Below are 21,561 nucleotides of genomic sequence, written 5' to 3' on the forward strand. Positions count from 1 at the left end.
TGTCATTTTAGGGTGGCCACACATATTTGGAAGTGTTGCGGTCAACAATTGGAATTTTGGCTCGGAAGTGAAAAATAATATTATTTTATTCTCAGGACTTTGCAGTCGATTTTCGAGGGCTTAAAGGGCTGTTTTCGCGATTCCGACATCATATTATGTTGGCCACACACATCTGGGGTTGATACGTGCGAAAATTAGAATTTCGCCCCGGGACCGGAAAAATGACCATTTTGCCCCTGGGCTATTTTCGGTTCCGAATTTTTGAGAAATTATTTGGGATATTTAAGAGTGCTTATCAGCTGAATTATTGGGGCTATTGACCTTTTTTCCCATCCATTATTAGATGAGGATGAATTAGGGCCGTAGGATTATGGGTTTTTTAGTCAAAACTCCCGGATCGGCGATGGGTTGCTATATTTGACTGGTCTGACCCATTTCTCTCTCCTCCTCCTCATTTTTTTCGGCCAGACCCCCCCACCAGCAGCTTCCCCTCTCCCGATTATCCTCCTCCTCCGCCGGTTTGCCTTGCCGTTCGTACGCCGAAGCTCACCGGACCGCCGCCTTGTCATTGCCGTCCGCTGGTGCCGCTGCTCCGTCCGACCTTGCCTCACCACCCTCATCCCGACCTCCATCTCTCTTTTTCTCTCTCCATCTCCGGCCGTCCGTACAGTGTCCGTATGCCGTCGTACGGCCGCCGCGCTAGCCACCGCCACCTCGCCGGCCACCATCCGTACAGGTCCGTACGGTGGTGTCCGTACAGGTCCGTACCACCTGTCCGTACCCGCCGGCCGTCGTCCGTACCGCCGTCGCCGGGATCGCTGCCGCCGGTTCCACTGTTCATAAGTGATCGGCCGCCGTTCCCCATCGCCGTGGTCTAGAAATTAAGTGAGTATAATTCCTAAATCTGGATTAGGACTGATAGTGTGTTTTTCTGGACTGGCTTAGATAGTATCGGTGTACATTTGGGACTGGATTGAGGACTGATTGGTGTAAATAAAATTGGAGGAATTTAATGGGATTATTGTTGATATTTATTGGGCCCGGATTGAGGAAATAGTGGCTGTCCGCATTTTGAGGAATGTACCGGATTATATTGGACAGCAAGTATTATTAGCTGAATGGCCGGGATTACCAGAATGACTGGCTGTTGATTGATTGGTGATCAATTGCGTTTAATTGTGAAATGCCATATTGCGTGCTTATGTGGCTGAATCGTGCGGAGTGTGATTGGCCAATTGATGGCTTGAATTGTGTATTTGGAATTGGGCCGCACGGTATTAATAGGCCAAGTAAGCACGTAGCTTGTGAATTAGGTACTGTGGAATGACTTTGATTGAACTGTGTGCCTGTGCCTATGTTATGTGGATGCTCATGTTGCATTTTTCATGGTCACGCATTGTGTATGCCGAGAGTGGGGCATTTGATGAAATTATGTGGAAATGCGTGCCTGCCATGAGCATGTGTTCACCTAATTGCCGGATGCGTTTTATGCCGGGTTCAGATAAAAAGATTGGCAATGTGCCGTGTGATCACTTAAGGCCTTTGGGTCGTGCCGTCCTCATGCACTTTGTAGCAGGACGATGCCCGGTACGTCCGGAAGACGACCATCCTCATGCACTTTGTAGCAGGCTTTGGTTCGTAAGGAGATCGGTGTTGCGTCTCATGCACTCTGTAGCAGGCTAGAGACACTGGGCCATGTGATGCGTTTTTACGCTGGCCGCGGAGAGTTGTGGGCCTTCGGGTCGGATTAACAATTGTGGGCCTTAGGGTCGTGGCCTTCGGGTCGTAATAATAAATGAAGCATTTGCCAGTATGCTTGTGTGGCCCAGTGGGCCGAGATATGAATTTAGCATGAAAATAACACATGCATGCATAGAAATGCATGGACCAGTATGTGAGTGTGTGGGACTCGGTGAATGGCTTGTGATATGAACACTAATGAGCGTGAGTATACGTATGACGTACGTGTGGATAGCGTGTTCGTGTATGTGAATTGAGCATTATATTGAAATGCTAACCTGCAGGGGCAGCCAGGTAAGTGACTAGGGCCCGATGGCCCGGTCAAAGAATGATTGTGATTGATATTGCTTTGTTGATCGTATTATACCCGTCGGGAGAATGCATGTTAGCCTAGTCTAGGTTTAGGGGTTATACTCGCTGAGATTCGTCTCACGGTTGTTATAACCCAACATTTCATACCCCCAGCCGTAGAATGCCGAGGTCACCACCTCTTTTTGGGATACCGCATACTATTCAGCGGTCGTCGAGTGTACATCCTTGTGGAGACGGAACAGCCTATGTGAGATACTACTCAGTTCTATTCGTGAGTGTAGGAGAAACGCACTACCATACCTAGGAGTATGTGGCTTGGTGCTACAGGGGAGCTGATGGCGTAATCGGACCCTCGCTCAGAACCTTTGATGTCCCGGTGGACGTAAACGATGTCATGATCCCGCAGATGGCAAGTGGCGAAATTTCAGACCCTCCAACTCCGCCTGACTGGAGTAGCCAGGGCAAGACCGTGGACGGACCTGCTGCCATGGTGGAGGAGGCTGAGGAGCCTGAGGTGCTGTATGCTGACCCGGAACCCTTGGACCATCAGGACGAGGAAGAGCCGGTAGCCATGGAGGTAGATCAGGAGCAGGATGGAGAGGTTGAGGAGTTGGGATCCGACCAAGAAATAAGATTCGAGGATGAGCTGGGATTGTATCTAGACCCTGAGTTAGAACCGGATTCAGAGGATGGAAGAGCAGCAGCAGACGACATGGAATCCGAAGAGTCTGAGTCCCAGGAAAGCTCGACAGAGGAGTCCTCAGGGTCTGACCTGGACTAAGGTTCCTAGGTTGGCGATGTTCATAGGTAGAGCGGGTTACACCTTTTTGACTGAAGCTCGTCTTACCCCCGTCCAGTACTCCTAGCTACTAACCCTTTGACCTAAAGGTTGCTAATATGGGTATTGACTGCTTTTGTTGTATAAATGAATAGTGTACAAAGGTCTTCTATAGCAATACTAGTGTGCTTATTTTCTGAAGTGTTTGATTGCTGTTTGGTTATCCTGGTCTCATTTATTAACTGTCGGGGTTTGTTTAAATACTACTTCCGTGTGTGCTTGATCTCTGTTTGGGCGTTGGGTCGGCGACACTTCCTGGGAGCGTTGCTCCATAATCGACCAAGGTAGGGATGTTAGCATTTCGTGGGGTACGGGACGTGACATCCCCGTTTGATTTGGTATCAGAGCAAGGTCAACTCGGTCTAATTTGGTCGAAGTCTGGAGTGGTAAGGAGCGATGAGACCATGGGTAGCCAATAGGGTGACCTTGTGTGCTATATGCATCTCCTGACAGCTGTGTTTGATTGGGTTTTAATGGATACGATTTGTAAAGTGCAGGTGCGGTAGGACCCGAGGTGAGTATGCGAATCCCTTGATTGATGTGTTGGATAATGGTTAGGCCGCATGCTGATTGTTGATTGTTATTTTGATACATGCCTAGGACTTAGACTGGGATAGATTGGTTTAAGTCTTTAATTCCTTAATGGAATTATAGCAGGTAGTGGAATAGCTGAGTTGTGAGGATGAGTAGAAGAAAGGGTAAGGAACCCCAAGGTCAGCCTAGTTCAGAAGGCCAAGAGGCCCGAGACCGTCGACTAGAGGACATTATTCAAACTCCAAGCAGGAGAAGGGGAAAGGAGCCCCAAGCCCAGGCTAGCGAGGGAGCCCGTGAGGCTAGAGATCCGAGGTTTGACGATGTAATGAATACCTTACAGGAAATAGGGCGTGTTATGGGATTGCAGGCTCAGGAAAGGGCCGCAGCTTATGCTCAAGCAGCTGAGGCTGCCCCGATTGCTGGTAATGAAGGGAATTTGGCCCATCAAGGATAGGCTCAACCAGCAGGGGTTAGGCAGATGCCCCATTTAGTTGAACAATTTATAAAGTTGAAGCCGCCTAAGTTTCATGGTCGCGGTGACCCCGAGGCTGCGCCAAGATGGGTGGAAGAATTGGAGAAAACCTTCAAGGTTTTGGGGTGCACCGATGAGGAGAAGGTAACCTTGGCGGTTTATCAGCTGCAGGATGGTGCAAATGATTGGTGGAATGCCACCGAAGGCAGAGTGTTTTCTGAAGGAACGGCCCCGACTTGGGCAGTGTTTGTAGAAAATTTTTATGAAAAGTATTTTTCGGAGAATGCGCAAGAAAAGAAATTGATGGAATTTATGCGCTTGCGCCAGGGACAAATGACTGTGGATCAGTACGAGGCAGAATTCGCAAGATTAGCTAAATTCGCACCAACCATGGTGGAGAATCCGAGAGATAGAGCTCGAAGATTCCGGGATGGACTGAAGCCGGATCTTCGGAGTCTGATTTTGTCCCATGATATCAAAGATTATGAGGAGATGCATAAACGGGCTCAGATTATGGAGCGGGACCAGCAGGAATGGGCAGCCGCTTCGGGATCGCGGTTTGCTCAAAATAGAGATAATCGCCATTTGGGAAAGAGACCAATGACAGGGAATAAACGCTTCGTCCCGCCAATTAGGAGGAACCTTGGGAAATTGAACCCTCCTCCGAGCCGATTTGGGGCTTGTTTTAAGTGTGGGAGTCTAGAGCATCAGATCAAAAATTGTCCCCAACAGCGCCCTTCAGTACCCCCAGGGCAACCGCAGCAAATCAGAATAAGGAATCAAGCCGAGAATTCCCCACCGGCTAATTAGAGCAGGCCGCCAGCGCAAGGGCGAGTTTATGCTATGGCGCGTAGAGAGGTGGAGGATACGCCGAGCATGGTCACAGGTACGATTTCTTTATGTGATCATGCTGCCTATGCATTGTTTGATCCGGGGGCGACTCATTCATTTATTTCAGAGTAGTTTGTTAGATTGGTTGGAATTAAACCTGTTGTGCTTGAGACCATGCTTTGTGTGACAACCCCATTAAATGATAAAGTGTTAGTGTCATTGGGGTGTCCTAATTGTAAAATAGTGATTGGGGATAGAGGAGAAAGCATCGACTTGGCAGTGTTGGCCATGTTCGATTTTGATGTGATAATTGGTATGGATTGGCTATCTAAACAAAATGCTGTAGTGGATTGCGGCAGTAGAGTGATCCAGTTTAATCCAGTTGGATATCCTAGGTTTGAATTTCAGGGAAATCGAGGAGGAACCTCGATTCCTTGGATATCCTCGCTGGAAGTGACCAAATTGTTGAATGATGGGTGCGAAGGATACCCGGTGAATGTCATAGATCCGACAGTGGTGGAACCTAATTTGGAGGATATACCTGTAGTATGTGATTTCCCCGAAGTTTTCCCTTAAGAATTACCGGGCTTATCGCCTGAACGAGAAGTGGAATTTGTGATCGAACTAGTCCCTGGGATAGAGCCGATTTCGAACTAGTCCTTGGGATAGAGCCGATTTCGAAGGCGCCATATTGGATGTCCTTATCAAAATTGAAAGAGCTGAAAGTGTAAATACAGGAATTATTGGACAAGGGTTTTATACGCCCTAGTGCGTCCCCATGGGGAGCGCCAGTCCTGTTTGTAAGAAAGAAGGATGGAACTCTGAGGCTGTGCATAGACTACCGGCAGCTGAACCAAGTGACAGTAAAGAATAAGTATCCACTGCCGAGGATTGATGATTTGTTTGACCAGTTACAAGGAGCCTCAGTATTTTCTAAGATAGATTTGAGGACCGGGTACCATCAGCTGAAGATCAGAAACGAGGATATCCCTAAGACTGCTTTTAGGACTAGATACGGGCATTATGAGTTTTTGGTTATGCCCTTTGGATTGACGAACGCCCCAGCTGCTTTCATGAATTTAATGAATCGGGTGTTCAAAGAATTCCTAGATCAATTTGTGATAGTTTTTATCGATGATATTCTGGTATATTCTAAGAGCCCTGAGGAGCATGAGATGCACTTGACTGTGGTGCTACAGACCTTAAGGGAACACACGTTGTATGCCAAGTTCAGTAAATGTGAGTTTTGGCTCAGCCGAGTAGGGTTTCTTGGACACATAGTTTCTAGAGAGGGAATTTATGTAGACCCAGCTAAGATTGAGGCAGTAATGAAATGGCCAAGTGTTTGACGTGCCAATAAGTGAAGGCATAGCATTGCAAGCCAGGTGGCTTATTGAGACCGTTAGAGATTCCCGAGTGGAAATGGGAGCATATCATGATGGATTTCATGCCGGGATTGCCGCGTAGTCAGAGAGGACATGATTCAATTTGGGTGATAGTAAATCGACTGACTAAGTCAGCGTGCTTTCTAGCAGTGCGAAAGGACTTTGAGCTGGAAAGGTACGCAGAATTATATGTGCGGCAAATAGTGCGTATTCATGAAGTACCAGTGACGATCACCTCAGATCGTGATCCGAGATTTACGGCCAACTTTTTGAAAAGCTTGCAATTGGCCTTAGAAGCAAAGTTGCAGTTTAGTACTGCTTATCATTCTCAGACGGATGGTCAGTTAGAAAGAACAAATCAGACCCTAAAGGATATGTTGAGAGCCTGTGTAATTAATTTCCAGGGCAAATGGGAAGAGCAGTTACATTTAGTGGAATTTGGCAAGAAAGGAAAGCTCAGCCCAAGGTACGTTGGGCCATTTGAGATATTGAAAAGGATTGGCGATATGACCTATCGACTTGCTTTGCCTCCCAACTTATCCCAGGTGGACAATGTTTTCCACGTGTCTATGTTAAGAAAGTATGAACCGGACCCGACCCACATTCTGAAGTATGAAGAGATAGAAGTGGACGACAGGGTGTCGTAAGTGAAAAGACCAGTCAGAATTGAGGATAGAAAAGATCGAGTGCTGAGGAATAAGATGATCCCAATGGTCAAAGTTGTATGGGAGCACCACGGAACGGAAGGTGCCACCTGGGAAAGCGAAGAGGCCATGCGACATCAACATCCCCACTTGTTTGAGGAGTAAGTGTAGATTACAAATTTCGAGGACGAAATTTTTGTAAGGGGGGAAGAGTTGTAACAGCCCGAATTTCGATGTAATTCCGAGATCAATAAAATTGACAATATTTCGCATTTTATTTTAGTAAGTCTCGCCCAAAACTGATCACTCTCGGGATACTAACCAATAGGGTATGGCTAATTAGAAAGCGGTACGTGGACCAAGGATCCGATCGCGAAGCGGACACCGATCACGAGAAATGATGAGAGAATATTATGAACCAATGTGGATCGATCTTAGGAAAAGTAACGGATTTGGTTTGGCCAAGGCCAACGATGTACAATCGGATCCCAGGTGATTCTGCATGACCGAGAGTGCACGTGGCCAATCAGTCCTGAACTTAAACCGGACGATCGTGACATCTAGGATTAGTGACAATTTCTCATTCTCTCAATGATCAGGACCGTCATGACTCGGATAACCCTAGGTCGATACGCGTAACCTCTAGACAGCCGTCCGTTAGTGAGAGACCCTGAAATTGGAAATCGAGCGAGTTTTGGTCACGAAATTGGACCCGGACTTTGATACCGATTTTCGAAGGCTTGCATGACTATTTTCACGATTCTTACATCATATTATACTGGCCACATACGTTTGGAGTTAGTCCGGTCGAAAAATGGAATTTCGACCCGGAAGTCAAATTACGATTTTGCCCCTCTGGGTGCCGATGTTGATTTTTGTGCCCGTATGAGGTTATTTTTCGAGGCCGATGTCATTTTAGGGTGGCCACACACATTTGGAAGTGTTGCGGTCAAAAATTGGAATTTTGGCTCGGAAGTGAAAAATAATATTATTTTATTCTCAGGACTTTGCAGTCGATTTTCGAGGGCTTAAAGGGCTGTTTTCGCGATTCCCACGTCATATTATATTGGCCACACACATCTGGGGTTGATACGTGCGAAAATTGGAATTTCGCCACGGGACCGGAAAAATGACCATTTTGCCCCTGGGCTATTTTCGGGTCCGAATTTTTGGGAAATTATTTGGGATATTTAAGAGTGCTTATCAGCTGAATTATTGGGGCTATTGACCTTTTTGTCCATCCATTATTAGATTAGGATGAATTAGGGCCGTAGGATTAGGGGTTTTTTAGTCAAAACTCCCGGATCGGCGATGGGTTGCTATATTTGACTGGTCTGACCCATTTCTCTCTCCTCCTCCTCATTTTTTTCGGCCAGACCCCCCCACCAGCAGCTTCCCCTCTCCCGATTCTCCTCCTCCTCCGTCGGTTTGCCTCGCCGTTCGTACGCCGGAGCTCGCCGGACCGTTGCCGTGTCGTTGTTGTCCGCTGGTGCCGCTGCTCCGCCCGACCTTGCCTCACCACCCTCATCCTGACCTCCATCTCTCTTTTTCTCTCTCCGTCTCCGGCCATCCGTACGGTGTCCGTACGCCGTCGTACGGTCGCCGCGCCAGCCACCGCCACCTCGCCGGCCACCATCCCCCGCCGTCCGTACAGGTCCGTATGGTGGTGTCCGTACAGGTTTGTACCACCCCTCCGTACCCGCCGGCCGCCATCTGTACCGCCGTCGCCGGGATCGCTCCCGCCGGTTCCACTGTTCATCAGTGATCGGCCGCCGTTCTCCGTCGCCGTGGTCTAGAAATTAAGTGAGTATAATTTCTAAACCCGGATTAGGACTGATAGTGTGTTTTTCTGGACTGGCTTAGATAGTATCGGTGTACATTTGGGACTGGATTGAGGACTAATTGGTGGAAATAAAATCCGAGGAATTTAGTGGGATTATTGTTGATATTTATTGGGCCCGGATTGAGGAAATAGTGGCTGTCCGCATTTTGAGGAATGTACCGGATTATATTGGACAGCAAGTATTATTAGCTGAATGGCCGGGATTACCAGAATGACTGGCTGTTGATTGATTGGTGATCAATTGCGTTTAATTGTGAAATGCCATATTGCGTGCTTATGTGGCTGAATCGTGCGGAGTGTGATTGGCCAATTGATGGCTTGAATTGTGTATTTGGAATTGGGCCGCACGGTATTAATAGGCCAAGTAAGCACGTAGCTTGTGAATTAGGTACTGTGGAATGACTTTGATTGAACTGTGTGCCTGTGCCTATGTTATGTGGATGCTCATGTTGCATTTTTCATGGTCACGCATTGTGTATGCCAAGAGTGGGGCATTTGATGAAATTATGTGGAAATGCGTGCCTGCCATGAGCATGTGATCACCTAATTGCCCGATGCGTTTTACGCCGGGTTCAGATAAAAAGATTGGCAGTGTGCCGTGTGATCACTTAAGGCCTTCGGATCGTGCCGTCCTCATGCACTTTGTAGCAGGACGATGCCCGGTACGTCCGGAAGATGACCAGCCTCATGCACTTTGTAGCAGGTTTTGGTTCGTAAGGAGATCGGTGTTGCGCCTCATGCACTTTGTAGCAGGCTAGAGACACTGGGCCATGTGATGCGTTTTTACGCTGGCCGCGGAGAGTTGTGGGCCTTCGGGTCGGATTAACAATTGTGGGCCTTAAGGTCGTGGCCTTCGGGTCGTAATAATAAATTGAGCATTTACCAGTATGCTTGTGTGGGCCAGTGGGCCGAGATATGAATTTAGCATGAAAATAACACATGCTTGCATAGAAATGCATGGACCAGTATGTGAGTGTGTGGGACTCGGTGAATAGCTTATGATATGAACACTAATGAGCGTGAGCATACGTATGACGTACGTGTGGATAGCGTGTTCGTGTATGTGAATTGAGCATTATATTGAAATGCTAACCTGCAGGGGCAGCCAGGTAAGTGACTAGGGCCCGAGGGCCTAGGTCAAAGAATGATTGTGATTGATATTGCTTTGTTGACTGTATTATACCTGTCGGGAGAATGCATGTTAGCCTAGTCTAGGTTTAGGGGTTATACTCGCTGAGATTCGTCTCACGGTTGTTATAACCCAACATTTCAAACCCCCAGCCGTAGAATGCCGAGGTCACCACCTCTTTTTGGGATACCGCATACTATTCAGCAGTCGTCGAGTGTACATCCTTGTAGAGACGGAACAGCCTATGTGAGATACTACTCAGTTCTATTCGTGAGTGTGAGAGAAACGCACTACCATACCTCGGAGTATGTGGCTTGGTGCTACAGGGGAGCTGATGGCGTAATCGGGCCCTCGCTCAGAACCTTTGATATCCCAGTCGACGTAAACGATGTTATGATCCCGCAGATGGCAAGTGGCGAAATTTCAGACCCTCCAACTCCGCCTGACTGGAGTAGCCAGGGCGAGACCGTGGACGGACCTGCTGCCATGGTGGAGGAGGCTGAGGAGCCTGAGGTGCTGTATGCTGACCCGGAACCTTTGGACCATCAGGACGAGGAAGAGCCGGTAGCCATGGAGGTAGATCAGGAGCAGGATGGAGAGGTTGAAGAGCTAGGATCCGACCAAGAAATAAGAGCCGAGGACGAACTGGGATTGTATCTAGACCCTGAGTTAGAACCGGATTCAGAGGATGAAAGAGCAGCAGCAGAGGACATGGAATCCGAGGAGTCTGAGTCCCAGGAGAGCTAGACAGAGGAGTCCTCAGGGTCTGACCCGGACTAAGGTTCCTAGGTTGGCGATGTTCATAGGTAGAGCGGGTTACACCTTTTTGACTGAAGCCCGTCTTAGCCCCGTCCAGTACTCCTAGCCACTAACCCTTTTGACCTAAAGGTTGCTAATATGGGTATTGACTGCTGTTGTTGTATAAATGAATAGTGTACAAAGGTCTTCTATATCAATACTAGTGTGCTTATTTCCTAAAGTGTTTGATTGCTGTTTGGTTATCCTGGTCTCCTTTATTAACTGTCGGGGTTTGTTTAAATACTACTTCCGTGTGTGCTTGATCTCTGTTTGGGCGTTGGGTCGGCGACGCTTCCTGGGAGCGTTGCTCCATAATCGACCAAGGTAGGGATGTTAGCGTTTTGTGGGGTATGGGACGTGACACTGAGCCATAGCTAGCAGTGGAGGGCAAGTGACTTTTTGACTGTAGTTCTCCTTGAGTAGTTGACCTCCTGAGCCACTTCCCTTTTTGACTTAGTGGCTGTTTGGCTAACCCCAGTTGTTGGTGTTTTCTTTGCGGTTGTAGTGAACACTGTAAAAAAAGTTTTCAATAGTAATATAAGTATGTATCTATTTTCTGCTGTGATCGTTGTTTATTACTTGGCTATCTTTGGCTCGTATTTTATAATTGTCAGGGTTGTTTGTTTAATTGCTTCCGCTTGTGCTTGTTCTCTGTTGGGCGTTGGGTCGGCGACGCTTCCTGGGACGTCGCACCATAATTGACCAAGGTAGGGATGTTAGCGCTTCGTAGGGTACGGGGCGTGACAGGTGAGGTCACCTACCGGTGGTCACTGGCCACAAGTGAGGTTTGGTCGAGGGCCTCCGCGCCCTTGCCCAAATCTAGGAGAGGGCAGTGACCCTCATATTTTGGTCGGCGAGGGCCGCCCTCACTGCCCACAAGAAATGGCTTTGCGACCCTCACATGAATCTGGTCAAGGGCCCGACACATTCATCTGGATCTTGATGAGGGCGTGGAGGCTCTTGCCAATGCTCGCGAGGGCGTTGGCCTTTGCTTGGATCTAGGCAAGGGCCCGTTGCCCTCCGATGTGGCTGGCGAGGGTGCAAAGGCCCTCGCCCTTGGCCAACGAGGTTGGCCAACAACCTTATTGGCCCAGAGTTGTAAAGAAATAAAGAAAGAAAAGAAAAGGATAAGATAAGAAAAGAAAAAAAAATATATTTCATAAAATATATTAAAAAATGGTAAAAAATTGGAAGGCCTGGTCTCTTTTCTAACTATCAATATGGTCAATTACGCCTTTCTATTTTTTTCCTAAAATTAGAGGTGGTACTTCGAAATAAATAAGTTTTAGCGATGATGGTTATCTCTTCCATAAGACCTATAATTATCCAATTGGAGTATTTATTCTATTGAAGCAACATATATGATCTATGCTTGAGCTTAGTGTGATCCAAACACATTGAAAATTAATTTTTCCTATTTATAAAATGGTGATAAAACTCTCAGGATAGTATCTAACGAAAGACACTAATAAAGATAAAAAATTATCTTCTATTTGTATAAGGCATTAGTTTTTGATTCTCAGATAGCGCTTGTGTGTGCAAAATATAAAAAATTTGTTGCATTAAATATATTTGGGCCTTTGGAAGACTAATTTAATTAGCTTCAGAAGATTAGTAATTTAAATTGACGTGATTAGAAAAATTTATACTATCGTTTTATGGTGACTTCAGTGAACAATATATTTTAATTTTTATCATGTGCAATAAGACCAACTCATAAATTTCCATTACTCTAATATAAAAATGAATTAAAAAGTAAAACATACTCTAGGAATTTTCTTGCAAATTTTTGGTATAAGTTTATAACTAGAAAATCTTGAAATATCTTTTCTTGGGCCTACTCTAAGTTACCGAATGAACCATAAATTCTATGAAACCATTGCTCAAATCAATGGAATGCGATCGGATGCATTCTTCTTCAAATTATACTGCATATCGCGGAAAAGTTAGTGCATTGATGCGACCCTTATTATCGCATACGTTTTTTTTTTACCTACCTTAGATGGTGGATTCGCTTCTATAAGAAGCCATTACTCAACAAATTGCACGACATATCACGGAAAAGTAAACAATTAATCTTCATATGTATCGCGAGTTTTTTACCTATCTTAAATGATGGATTTGCTCGAATAGGGAAGAAAATGACTTGTCCGAATATAGAAATTGTCGAACTTTTTCGCTTTAGCAATACGGCCAACTCCTTGTATCACCAAATCCTACTAACGACGCCCCGAAACTCCCAATATAAAATGACATGAACTGCAACCGGCTCTAATCACTGTCCCAACTGCAATTTTTCTTTTAATTTTATGATTTTTTTTTCTTTTCCTTTTCTTTTATTTTTTTGTCTTTTTTCCTTTTTCTCTTTTTTCCCTCCGTTGGCCTTAGGCAAGGACCAACCTCGCCGTATGGGTGAGGGTCACCCTCACCTGGCTTAGGTTTCATGGATCTAATTACTTTCAATAGGTCCATGTTAGGTAAATAGGCCCAGAGGACGACACAATCACCATCAACACTTTGCAGTCAACTTTTAAAGGGACTCTACTTTCCTAATACAGATTTCTAGCATGCCAGAAAGGGACATAGATCATCTTAGGGCTGTCAAAGTTTATTGCATGGAGGCAATATCGAACTCATTCTTATGGTCAGTGGGTAACGGGAAGTTTATTAGAATATGTGAAGACAAGTGGATGAAGGTGGGGATACTAGGTGGAACGGCAAATCGCGGTGATCCCCAGCTTGTTGCTGCATTAATCAACAAGGCAAACTCCACTTGGGATGCACAAATTCTTCAGAATACTTTCGAAGACAGAGATGTGAATGAAATCATGGCTAGAATAGTGAGAAAGAAAAAATGCTTTGGACAGGAGCGAAGTCAGGGCATTACTCAGTTAAAGGCAGGTATAATCAACTTAGACAAGTCGAAGACAGCACAGACAAGCAATAAGCATCTTCTTCCCATCAAATACCGCGAGCTCTATGGAGTAAGATATGGACCCAAGCTTTACATTGTTCCTGTGGAATCTATGCCAGAATGCTCTGCCCACAAGAGAAAATCTATTCAATCGAAAGTTGTTACCTGATCCATTTGCTGGCTGTGCAAGACGAGCCCAGAAAAACCTGAACACCTCTTCATCCTTTGTCCATGGACAAATGAAATTTGGTTAGATCCGTATCTACAAATTCAGATTTCAAGCCGAGGTGTCACCAGCATAGATCAGTGGCTCTTGAACCACAGAAGTCGTTTAACAGACTTATCATCCCTCGAGCTTGTAATAGAGATGTTGTGGTTCATCTGAAAGGCGAGAAACAACGCCATTTTCTGAGCCACCACACCAAATCTGCAGGGAACAGCCGCTGCAGAACTTCATCAGGTGGAACTCGAAGCTGAAGAAAATCCCAGAATATCATAGCAACCTGCCTTCGAATTGGCTCTCGTCCATGAGGGGAACGTTAAAATGAACGTCAACGGCTCCTTCTTAGAAGGAACAACCATAGGTTCCATAGCTGGAGTGTACCGAGACTCATCAGGGAAGCTGATCGGAGGCTTTGCGTGCTGATGAAGGTCCAGTCAGCTTATCAAGCGGAAACCCTAGGTGTTCTCGAAGGCTTGCGTTTCGCTCACGCACGGACAGAAGTGGAGATGTGCCTTGACCGGATACTCTCACTTTAGTTATAAAACTTCTTTGTGCAGATCAAGCTTCGTGTGATGCGCAAGTGCTTGTCAAGGAGTGTGTTCGGCTTTACTTTTCAAGTTACCACATCTCCACTTGGCCCATTGCTCTAGACCAAAATAAAGTAGCGGACTGAGTCGCGCAACTCTGCAAAACTCTCCCTCAGAGATGGGTTTCGAGAGCCCCTTAACCTCTCTTGGTTGTATCATGCTGTGAAGCTCGTTTGGTGTACTCATGTAGCTAATCTCGATGAAATGAAATTGATGCACTTAGGAGACCGGCGGACCCGTTATGCGACTGGACGAACTGGCGGGCTTGAAGTCAACGATGTCGGATTGAGCTCAAATTTGGTCGGCTAAAGAGAAACGGTGTGCTGATCAATACTCATAGCCTTTGGCTATGAATAACAATGGATTTTCACGATTCGGGGTCGTTTAGATTTTTTTTTTAATTATTTTAGTAATTTTCGAATTAAGGGTATTTTCGTATTTTTGTGTTTTTTTTTTTGTGATTAGGGTTAACACCCTTTATAAACTCGTTTTTAGGGTTTTGAGAGGCAGTAGTTTTTGGATATTTTGAAAACTTATCGATTGTTAATCGATTGAGAGAATAGTTTGTTCATCGTTATCGTTTCGATTCTTCTGTTTAGCCTAATTTCTATCGCGCTTCGGCATCAATTGGTATCAGAGCATAGGTTGCTTGAATCAATGGCTGAACAGAATCGCGGTCGTGGACGGCGAGCTCGTGGTGGCCGGGGGCGTGGAGGCGTTCCTGAAGTAGACGACCAACCGCGTCTAAGAGATCCGCGAGACGTAGAAATTGAAGAACAGAGAAGACGAATCCAGGATTTGGAGCGACAACTTGCGGAGGGGAGGTTGGGCGTTCAATCCGAAGAAGGAGCGGAATCTGAGGATTCATTCGATAATGAAGAGGAGAATGTAAACCCTTTTGGGGTTCTGAATCAGGGGCGGAATCGAGGAGTACGACCTGAAAATCAGCGCTCTTCTCAAAATTTCGGAATGAAGATCGAGATTCTCGAGTTTAATGGTAAGGCTCATCCTGATGAGTTTATTGATTGGTTGCATACGGTAGAACGGATTTTTGATCTTAAAGACCTAACTGAGGGGCAAAAAGTGAAGTTAGTGGCTATCAGGCTGCGAAAACATGCTTCGATTTGGTGGGAACACGTAAAAAAGCAACGCGCTAGAGAGGGCAAGCCGAAGGTGGATCGCTGGGAGAAGATGAAAAAGTTATTGCATAAATTTTTTTTGCCTACCCATTATAGGCAAGAGGCATTTATCGAGTATCATAACGTCAAGTAAGGTGATAAAACAGTTGAGGAATTTACAGAAGAATTTGATTGCTTGCGGATGCGTTGTGATGTGGCGGAGGAAGACGAGCAGACGATTGCACGATATCTGGCAGGGCTGCGATATGAGATCTCTGATGTTGTCCAATTACGGCAGTATTGGACATATGAGAATGTGTGCAAACTAGCCCTAAAGGTGGAGGGACAGTTTAAAAGAAAGAGCAGTAATTCCAAGTGGTCAGGCAGCAGTTTCAAGTGGTCAGATAAAGAATCCCAAGGAAAAGCGGGAACATCTGCAGTAAATTCGACACCGGCCACAATTAAGGATGTGAGTTCTAAACCTGCATCCAACGAGGGGCAGAGTAGTGCTAAAACTAGCAGGGGAGGAACTACAGCCAAGCGGTGTTTCAAGTGTCAGGGATTCGGGCATTTTGCTGTTGATTGTTCGAACCGATAGATTGTGACGCTTGTTGATAATTCGGTCTTTGATGAAGGTCCAGTTTATGATGAATCTGAAGGCGAAGAAGAGGATGCGGATGCGGAACAGGAAGGGATTATCTATGCTGATTCTGGTGAGTCTCTAGTCGTTAGAAGAATATTAAATGTTGCTGTAGCGGATGATGAATCATGGCTTAGACATAATATTTTTCATACTAAGTGCACTAGTAGAGGAAAAGTATGCAGCATGATATAGATGGTGGGAGTTGCGAGAATGTAGTGTCCACGACTATGGTGGAAAAGTTGGGGTTAAAAACAGAATATCATCCTCAACCATACAAGATGTCGTGGCTTAGAAAAGGGAACGAGGTGAAGGTGAGCAAAAGGTGTCTTGTGCAATTTTCGATTGGAAAAAATTACATCGATGAGGTGTGGTGTGATGTAGTCCCAATGGATGCTTGCCATATTTTATTGGGGAGGCCGTGGCAGATTCACAGAAAGACACAGCATGATGGTTTCAGAAATACTTATACCTTCAAGAAGGATGACCGAACCATTACCCTAGGTCCTTCAGATTTAAGAAAGGAAGTGAAGAATAATCTGCTGTCCAAGTCAGGATTTCAAGAAGAGGCAGTGAACGCGCCTGGGCTTTTTGCCATGGTGGTGATGGAGCGGAATTCTGACAGTCCTGAAATTCCTACCCAAGTTATGCCCTTGCTTGAGGAGTTTGCTGATGTCGTACCGAAAGAGTTGCCACCTGGGTTGCCGGGTGAGCATAATGTTTCTGGAACTTTTAATGTAGCAGATTTGTCACCTTACTACACTGAAGAGGAAGAAGACCCTAAAGAGATTAACGATAATGAAGATGAAGCAGATTCGAGGACAAATCTTTCTCTAGCAGGGGAGGATGATGCACTTAGGGGACCGGCGGACCCGTTATGCGACTGGACGAACCGGCGGGCTTGAAGTCAACGATGTCGGATTAAGCTCAAATTTGGTCGGCTGAAGAGAAACGGTGTGCTGATCAATACTCATAGCCTTTGGCTATGAGTAACGATGGATTTTCACGATTCGGGGTCGTTTAGATGTTATTTTTTTATTATTTTAGTAATTTTCGAATTAAGGGTATTTTTGTATTTTTGTGTTTTTTTTTTTTTGTGATTAGGGTTAACACCCTTTATAAACTCGTTTTTAGGGTTTTGAGAGGCAGTAGTTTTTGGATGTTTTGAAAACTTATCGATTGTTAATCGATTGAGAGAACAGTTTGTTCCTCGTTATCGTTTCGATTCTTCTGTTTAGCCTAATTTCTATCGCGCTTCGGCATCAGAAATGAGGCTTTATTCGACCCATAAAAAAGAAAAAATAGGCTGGTTCTGGAATTTGTATATCATGAATCTAATTCGGTGATACAAGTGATATCGGGTCACTCTCTCTGGGATAATTGATTGATGCCCTTAATTTATCAGATTGGGCCTTTAATGTTTTCATGGTTAGATTTTCTGAATTAATTCTTTTCATGCATGTCACGTTATTTAGGATAGTTTTTATTATGACGTGGTTCCGGGTTTCAATTTCGAATCCTTATTATGTTTAGCATTGCATCTAAGTTACATTTATTTAATTATTGCATTAGTTCATATTTATTTCCATATGATTTAGTTTAGATATGCATGACATCAGTATTTAGGAATTTATACTAAGCTATTCCCATGTGTTTTAATTGAATCATTCATGATAGCTTAGTTTTATGGCTCTTGATCTAATTAGATTTTCATGTCCCTCCATTTCATTACTTTCGATGCATAGTTTCGGCCACTTAGTGTTCTAGGATTTAATTGTGCACTCATCATGTTTAATTATAAGAAAATACCAAAAAAATTAGTATATGTTGCATACTAATTAATTCTGCATTATGGTGGTAAATAAGTTGTTGATTCATGCACGACCTTAGGCATCTTGCATATATCATATTAATGCATATTTGCCTTTTGATCCATGATTTGCGGAAGCTCCTGTCTTGATGGTCAATGGTGAATGGTCAATAGTGAGGCTTTGCTTATGTTTGCTCACTGCATCCCTGGTTTTTCAACTTTTCCGTAATTTCTTTGCTGTTTTGATTATTGGGTGTTACTTTATTGCTTGCACACCATGCATGACCACTTTCACATATTAGTGACTTAGGATAATAAAATCGATAAAGATTGCATGCAAACGTTTTTGTGTAAAGAGAAAACCCAAAGGGCATTAGATTAATTTAACGTAATTAAGTCCTTGTATGCAGAATCTCTAGTTGGTAGAAAAAAAACATACTCTCGTGTCTTACTTGAGTTACTAATCGACCCATAAAAAATTAATGGCGGTGTCAAGGTAAGATTAATTGTTTTATAGAATCGAGAACCCAAGTTACCATCCTAAGGGTTTTGGTGGGCTCGTGCTAGGCACGAGTGCCGGCTTAGCAATTCGTTAACTTTTTCTTGACGGTTCATCTTGAGAAAAATCGTGACCAATGGGAGAAAAGGTTGCTATAAATCCTCCAAATTCACGTAAATGTAAGAATTTCCGCAAAAAGAGTCAACAAGAAGAGATCGCAAGAGAAAACAGATAGGGAAATGAGGAAAAAATAGAGGATGGGGGAAGGGACCTTCGTCAATCTTTTCTTCTTTTTTCCTCTTTTTACTTTTGTGGTGAAACGTCTTCGCCAAGAGGGACGGGGCAATAGAGTAACAGAAGTTTTTACCTTTTGTTTGATAGCGTAATTTTCGAGCCAAGTAAGGAATGCTCTCTTTCCATATCCTAAAGGAGGGAATGACAGGTCCTTGTTTGGGCAGCAATCTTGATTCAATTTTTTTTAGGAACATATGTCGGGTGGAATCACAATTTTGCTTCCTGGACCGACCCCGTAGGTTTTCCTGGACCATTTTAGCAAACGAATTCTCAAAGCGTTTGAACTTTCTTGGCTCTCTTACACTCACCAAGAACACAATCTGTCTTCATTCAAGAAAAGGGGGACATGCAAGGAAGAGGATTGGTGACAGTGAACCAACGCGTCACCCAGGCCAACGTCGTCATGGAGAAGCTCCAAACCCCGGAGGGCATGCTCGCCCAGATAGAGCTCTTCGTGGGCTTTGCCGCCTTCCTCCTCCTCTTCCTCGCAGCTTCTGGCTCATTGAGGCGCCGGCACAACAAGCCAATGCTCAAGGTCGTGCTGTGGGCGGCGTACACTCTCTCGGGCCACCTGATCACGTACACATTTGGGCTAATGCACGAATCCCCGTTTCGCAACCCGCTGTTCCCTCTGTGGGCCACTTTCTTGATGATCTTCCTAGGAAGCTCAAATTCTTTCTCTGCATATAGTCTTGAGGACAATGAGCAGTGGAAGAAATATGCTTGGCAAAACATGGTCACGTTCATAGGGTTACTAGCGTTGTGGACATCCTATCTGACCGCCTTGCCGTTGACGCTGGCAGTTTTCTTGCTCTATTTCGTTGTCCTGCTGCTGAAGGCCAATGAGAGAGCACTATCGCTCATGACAGCGAGCGCAAGTGGCCTGCAAAGAACCACAAAATGGGTTGCGGATCATATGAGATCCGAGCATCAGTTATCGAATCCGTGCGAAACCGATCCCATCACTATGAAAGGATACAAGTATGTGGTGAGAGCGAAACGAACCAGATTCGAGAAATCCTTTCACGAAGTCGTAGGACTGACGCCGAATTACACTAAGTCTTTGGAGGTCGACGAGGAAGTCGTCACCATGGAAAAGGTGTGGGCGTGCAAAGGGCGGCTTTTGAGCTCAAGCGAGGGAGACTTGGATGACAAGCTCAAGGACATTTGTCTCTCGTATGCGCTCTACCTGGTTCTCTGCCTGAGATTTTCGGGCTACTTGTTGCCAGAAGAAGCTCATGAAAAGGCATGGCTCTTGATTCAACAAGGAACGCTTCAGAAAGAAGATGGGTATGAGCGAGCATTTCGAGTCGCCGAAGTTGAGCTTACCTTTCTTCACGATTTCTTCTACACCAATTACCCGATCATTTTCCAAGAGGGTCGTTTGCAACTGAAGTTGATGGAGCTTTTTTGTTTGATCATAGGCACTATGCTAACAATTGTATTCATGATGCATAACACCATGAAGCCAGAAGATCATGTTGTCCAATTTGTGACATCCAATGGGTTGAGCATCGACATTCTCGTGACTGCAGTCATTCTCATGGTATTCACATGTGTTGAGCTTGTCCAGCTCTTCCTGATGGCTATCTCCGAGTGGGCAAAAGTGACATTGCTTTGCAAATACGTGCAGAAGGGGTCGTGGCAAGATAGTAGGCGCATTGAGAAGCTGATAGGACTAATATGCCAGATGCATTTGAAGCCCTGGGAAAGGAACCTTCGCCAATACTCTCTTCTTGAATCGTACCATTACAGCCCTTCCAGATTTCTCTATAATAGCTTCACAATCGCTTTCGTTGATGTCGTTAGGAGAGGTCAAAGACAATGTGCTCCTGTCAGATTATCCCCAGAAGTGAAGAAGGCTGTGTTTCGTTCTCTGAAGAACACAATCGGGAAATTGGAGAATGGACAAGCTTCTTTAAGACTAAACAATGTGTCGGATGAGCTCTCTTGGGCGTGCATGCTCGAGACGCAAACTCAGGTTATAATGGTGTGGCATATAGCTACCAGTTTTCTTGAGCACGAGGTGCCAGTTTCAGGTTTGAACTTCCTTGTAGCGACTAACTTGTCCAAATATCTTGCTTACTTGGTGGCATTCGCCCCAAGATTGTTACCTGGTCACCCTTATGTCACAGAGAATGAGTTCGACCAAATCATCCTTGAAGCTCAGAAGGTGCTTGAGGGGTGCAAGACAGATCAAGAAAGAATCGAACGACTGAAGGAGATTGCGAAAACACCAGATGAGACGGTTATGAATTGGGGCGCTCTGTTGGGGGTTCAATTGCAGAAAGGGGAGTCGGAGCGCATATGGAAGATTTTGGCCGAGTTTTGGGCCGAGCTTGTGTTGTATGTGGCTCCATCGGACGATGCAAAAGCACATGCCGAGCGCTTGGCAATGGGAGGGGAGTTTGTGACTCACTTGTGGGCTTTGGTCTCTCATGCCGGCATAGAGCGAGAGCCTCCCAGTAAGCCACGTACCATTAATATATGTGATGCAAATACGATATAGCTTTGGGAGCTCATTCTTGGCAAGCTAAGTTTAGTGTACTGTCGACCTGCACAACGTTTCTTCGTTTCCTTGCATTCAGCCAGATCTCATGAGCAGATGGAAAACAATTCGAATTTAGGAATACATTTTATCTAGGTGACTATGTTGTTTCTATTGTCAGTTTCAGATAATCAGCTTGCAATGATCAATTCCTAGATCTTAAGAATTAAAATGAATCAGCAAGTAGTAACATTGAGTGGTTTTACAGAGCAGCCTAAATTGGGCCAGGAGGGTGCATGTGCTTTATCTAATTCAGATGACATGGCTTGCCAATGTTTCATTGAGTGCATCATCAAATAAATTCTGCTTGTCTATCTAATTTCTCCAGCTTGTTCAGCGACATTTTTATTTCCTTTCAACTGTGGTGTATAGAAGGTGTTCCTCGCCTTGTTCTTCTTTGTG

At 45.1% G+C, this 21,561-nt stretch overlaps 1 protein-coding gene across 1 annotated transcript; it reads left to right on the forward strand.

The window, feature by feature from the left end:
• The first annotated feature begins 16,397 nt into the window (after positions 1–16,397).
• On the forward strand, positions 16,398–21,299 carry LOC115661708 (uncharacterized). Its single transcript, XM_030583919.2, has 2 exons — positions 16,398–16,716; positions 18,947–21,299. The coding sequence occupies exons 1-2, from the start codon at positions 16,398–16,400 to the stop codon at positions 21,118–21,120; spliced, it is 2,493 nt and encodes an 830-aa protein (XP_030439779.2). The 3' UTR covers positions 21,121–21,299.
• The last annotated feature ends 262 nt before the right edge of the window (positions 21,300–21,561 follow it).

This window comes from Syzygium oleosum, unplaced genomic scaffold (genome assembly GCF_021117445.2).
Source record: "Syzygium oleosum isolate NSW1041296 unplaced genomic scaffold, Sole_v2.1 Sole_v2.15, whole genome shotgun sequence".
In the NCBI taxonomy this organism is placed as follows: Eukaryota; Viridiplantae; Streptophyta; class Magnoliopsida; order Myrtales; family Myrtaceae; genus Syzygium; species Syzygium oleosum.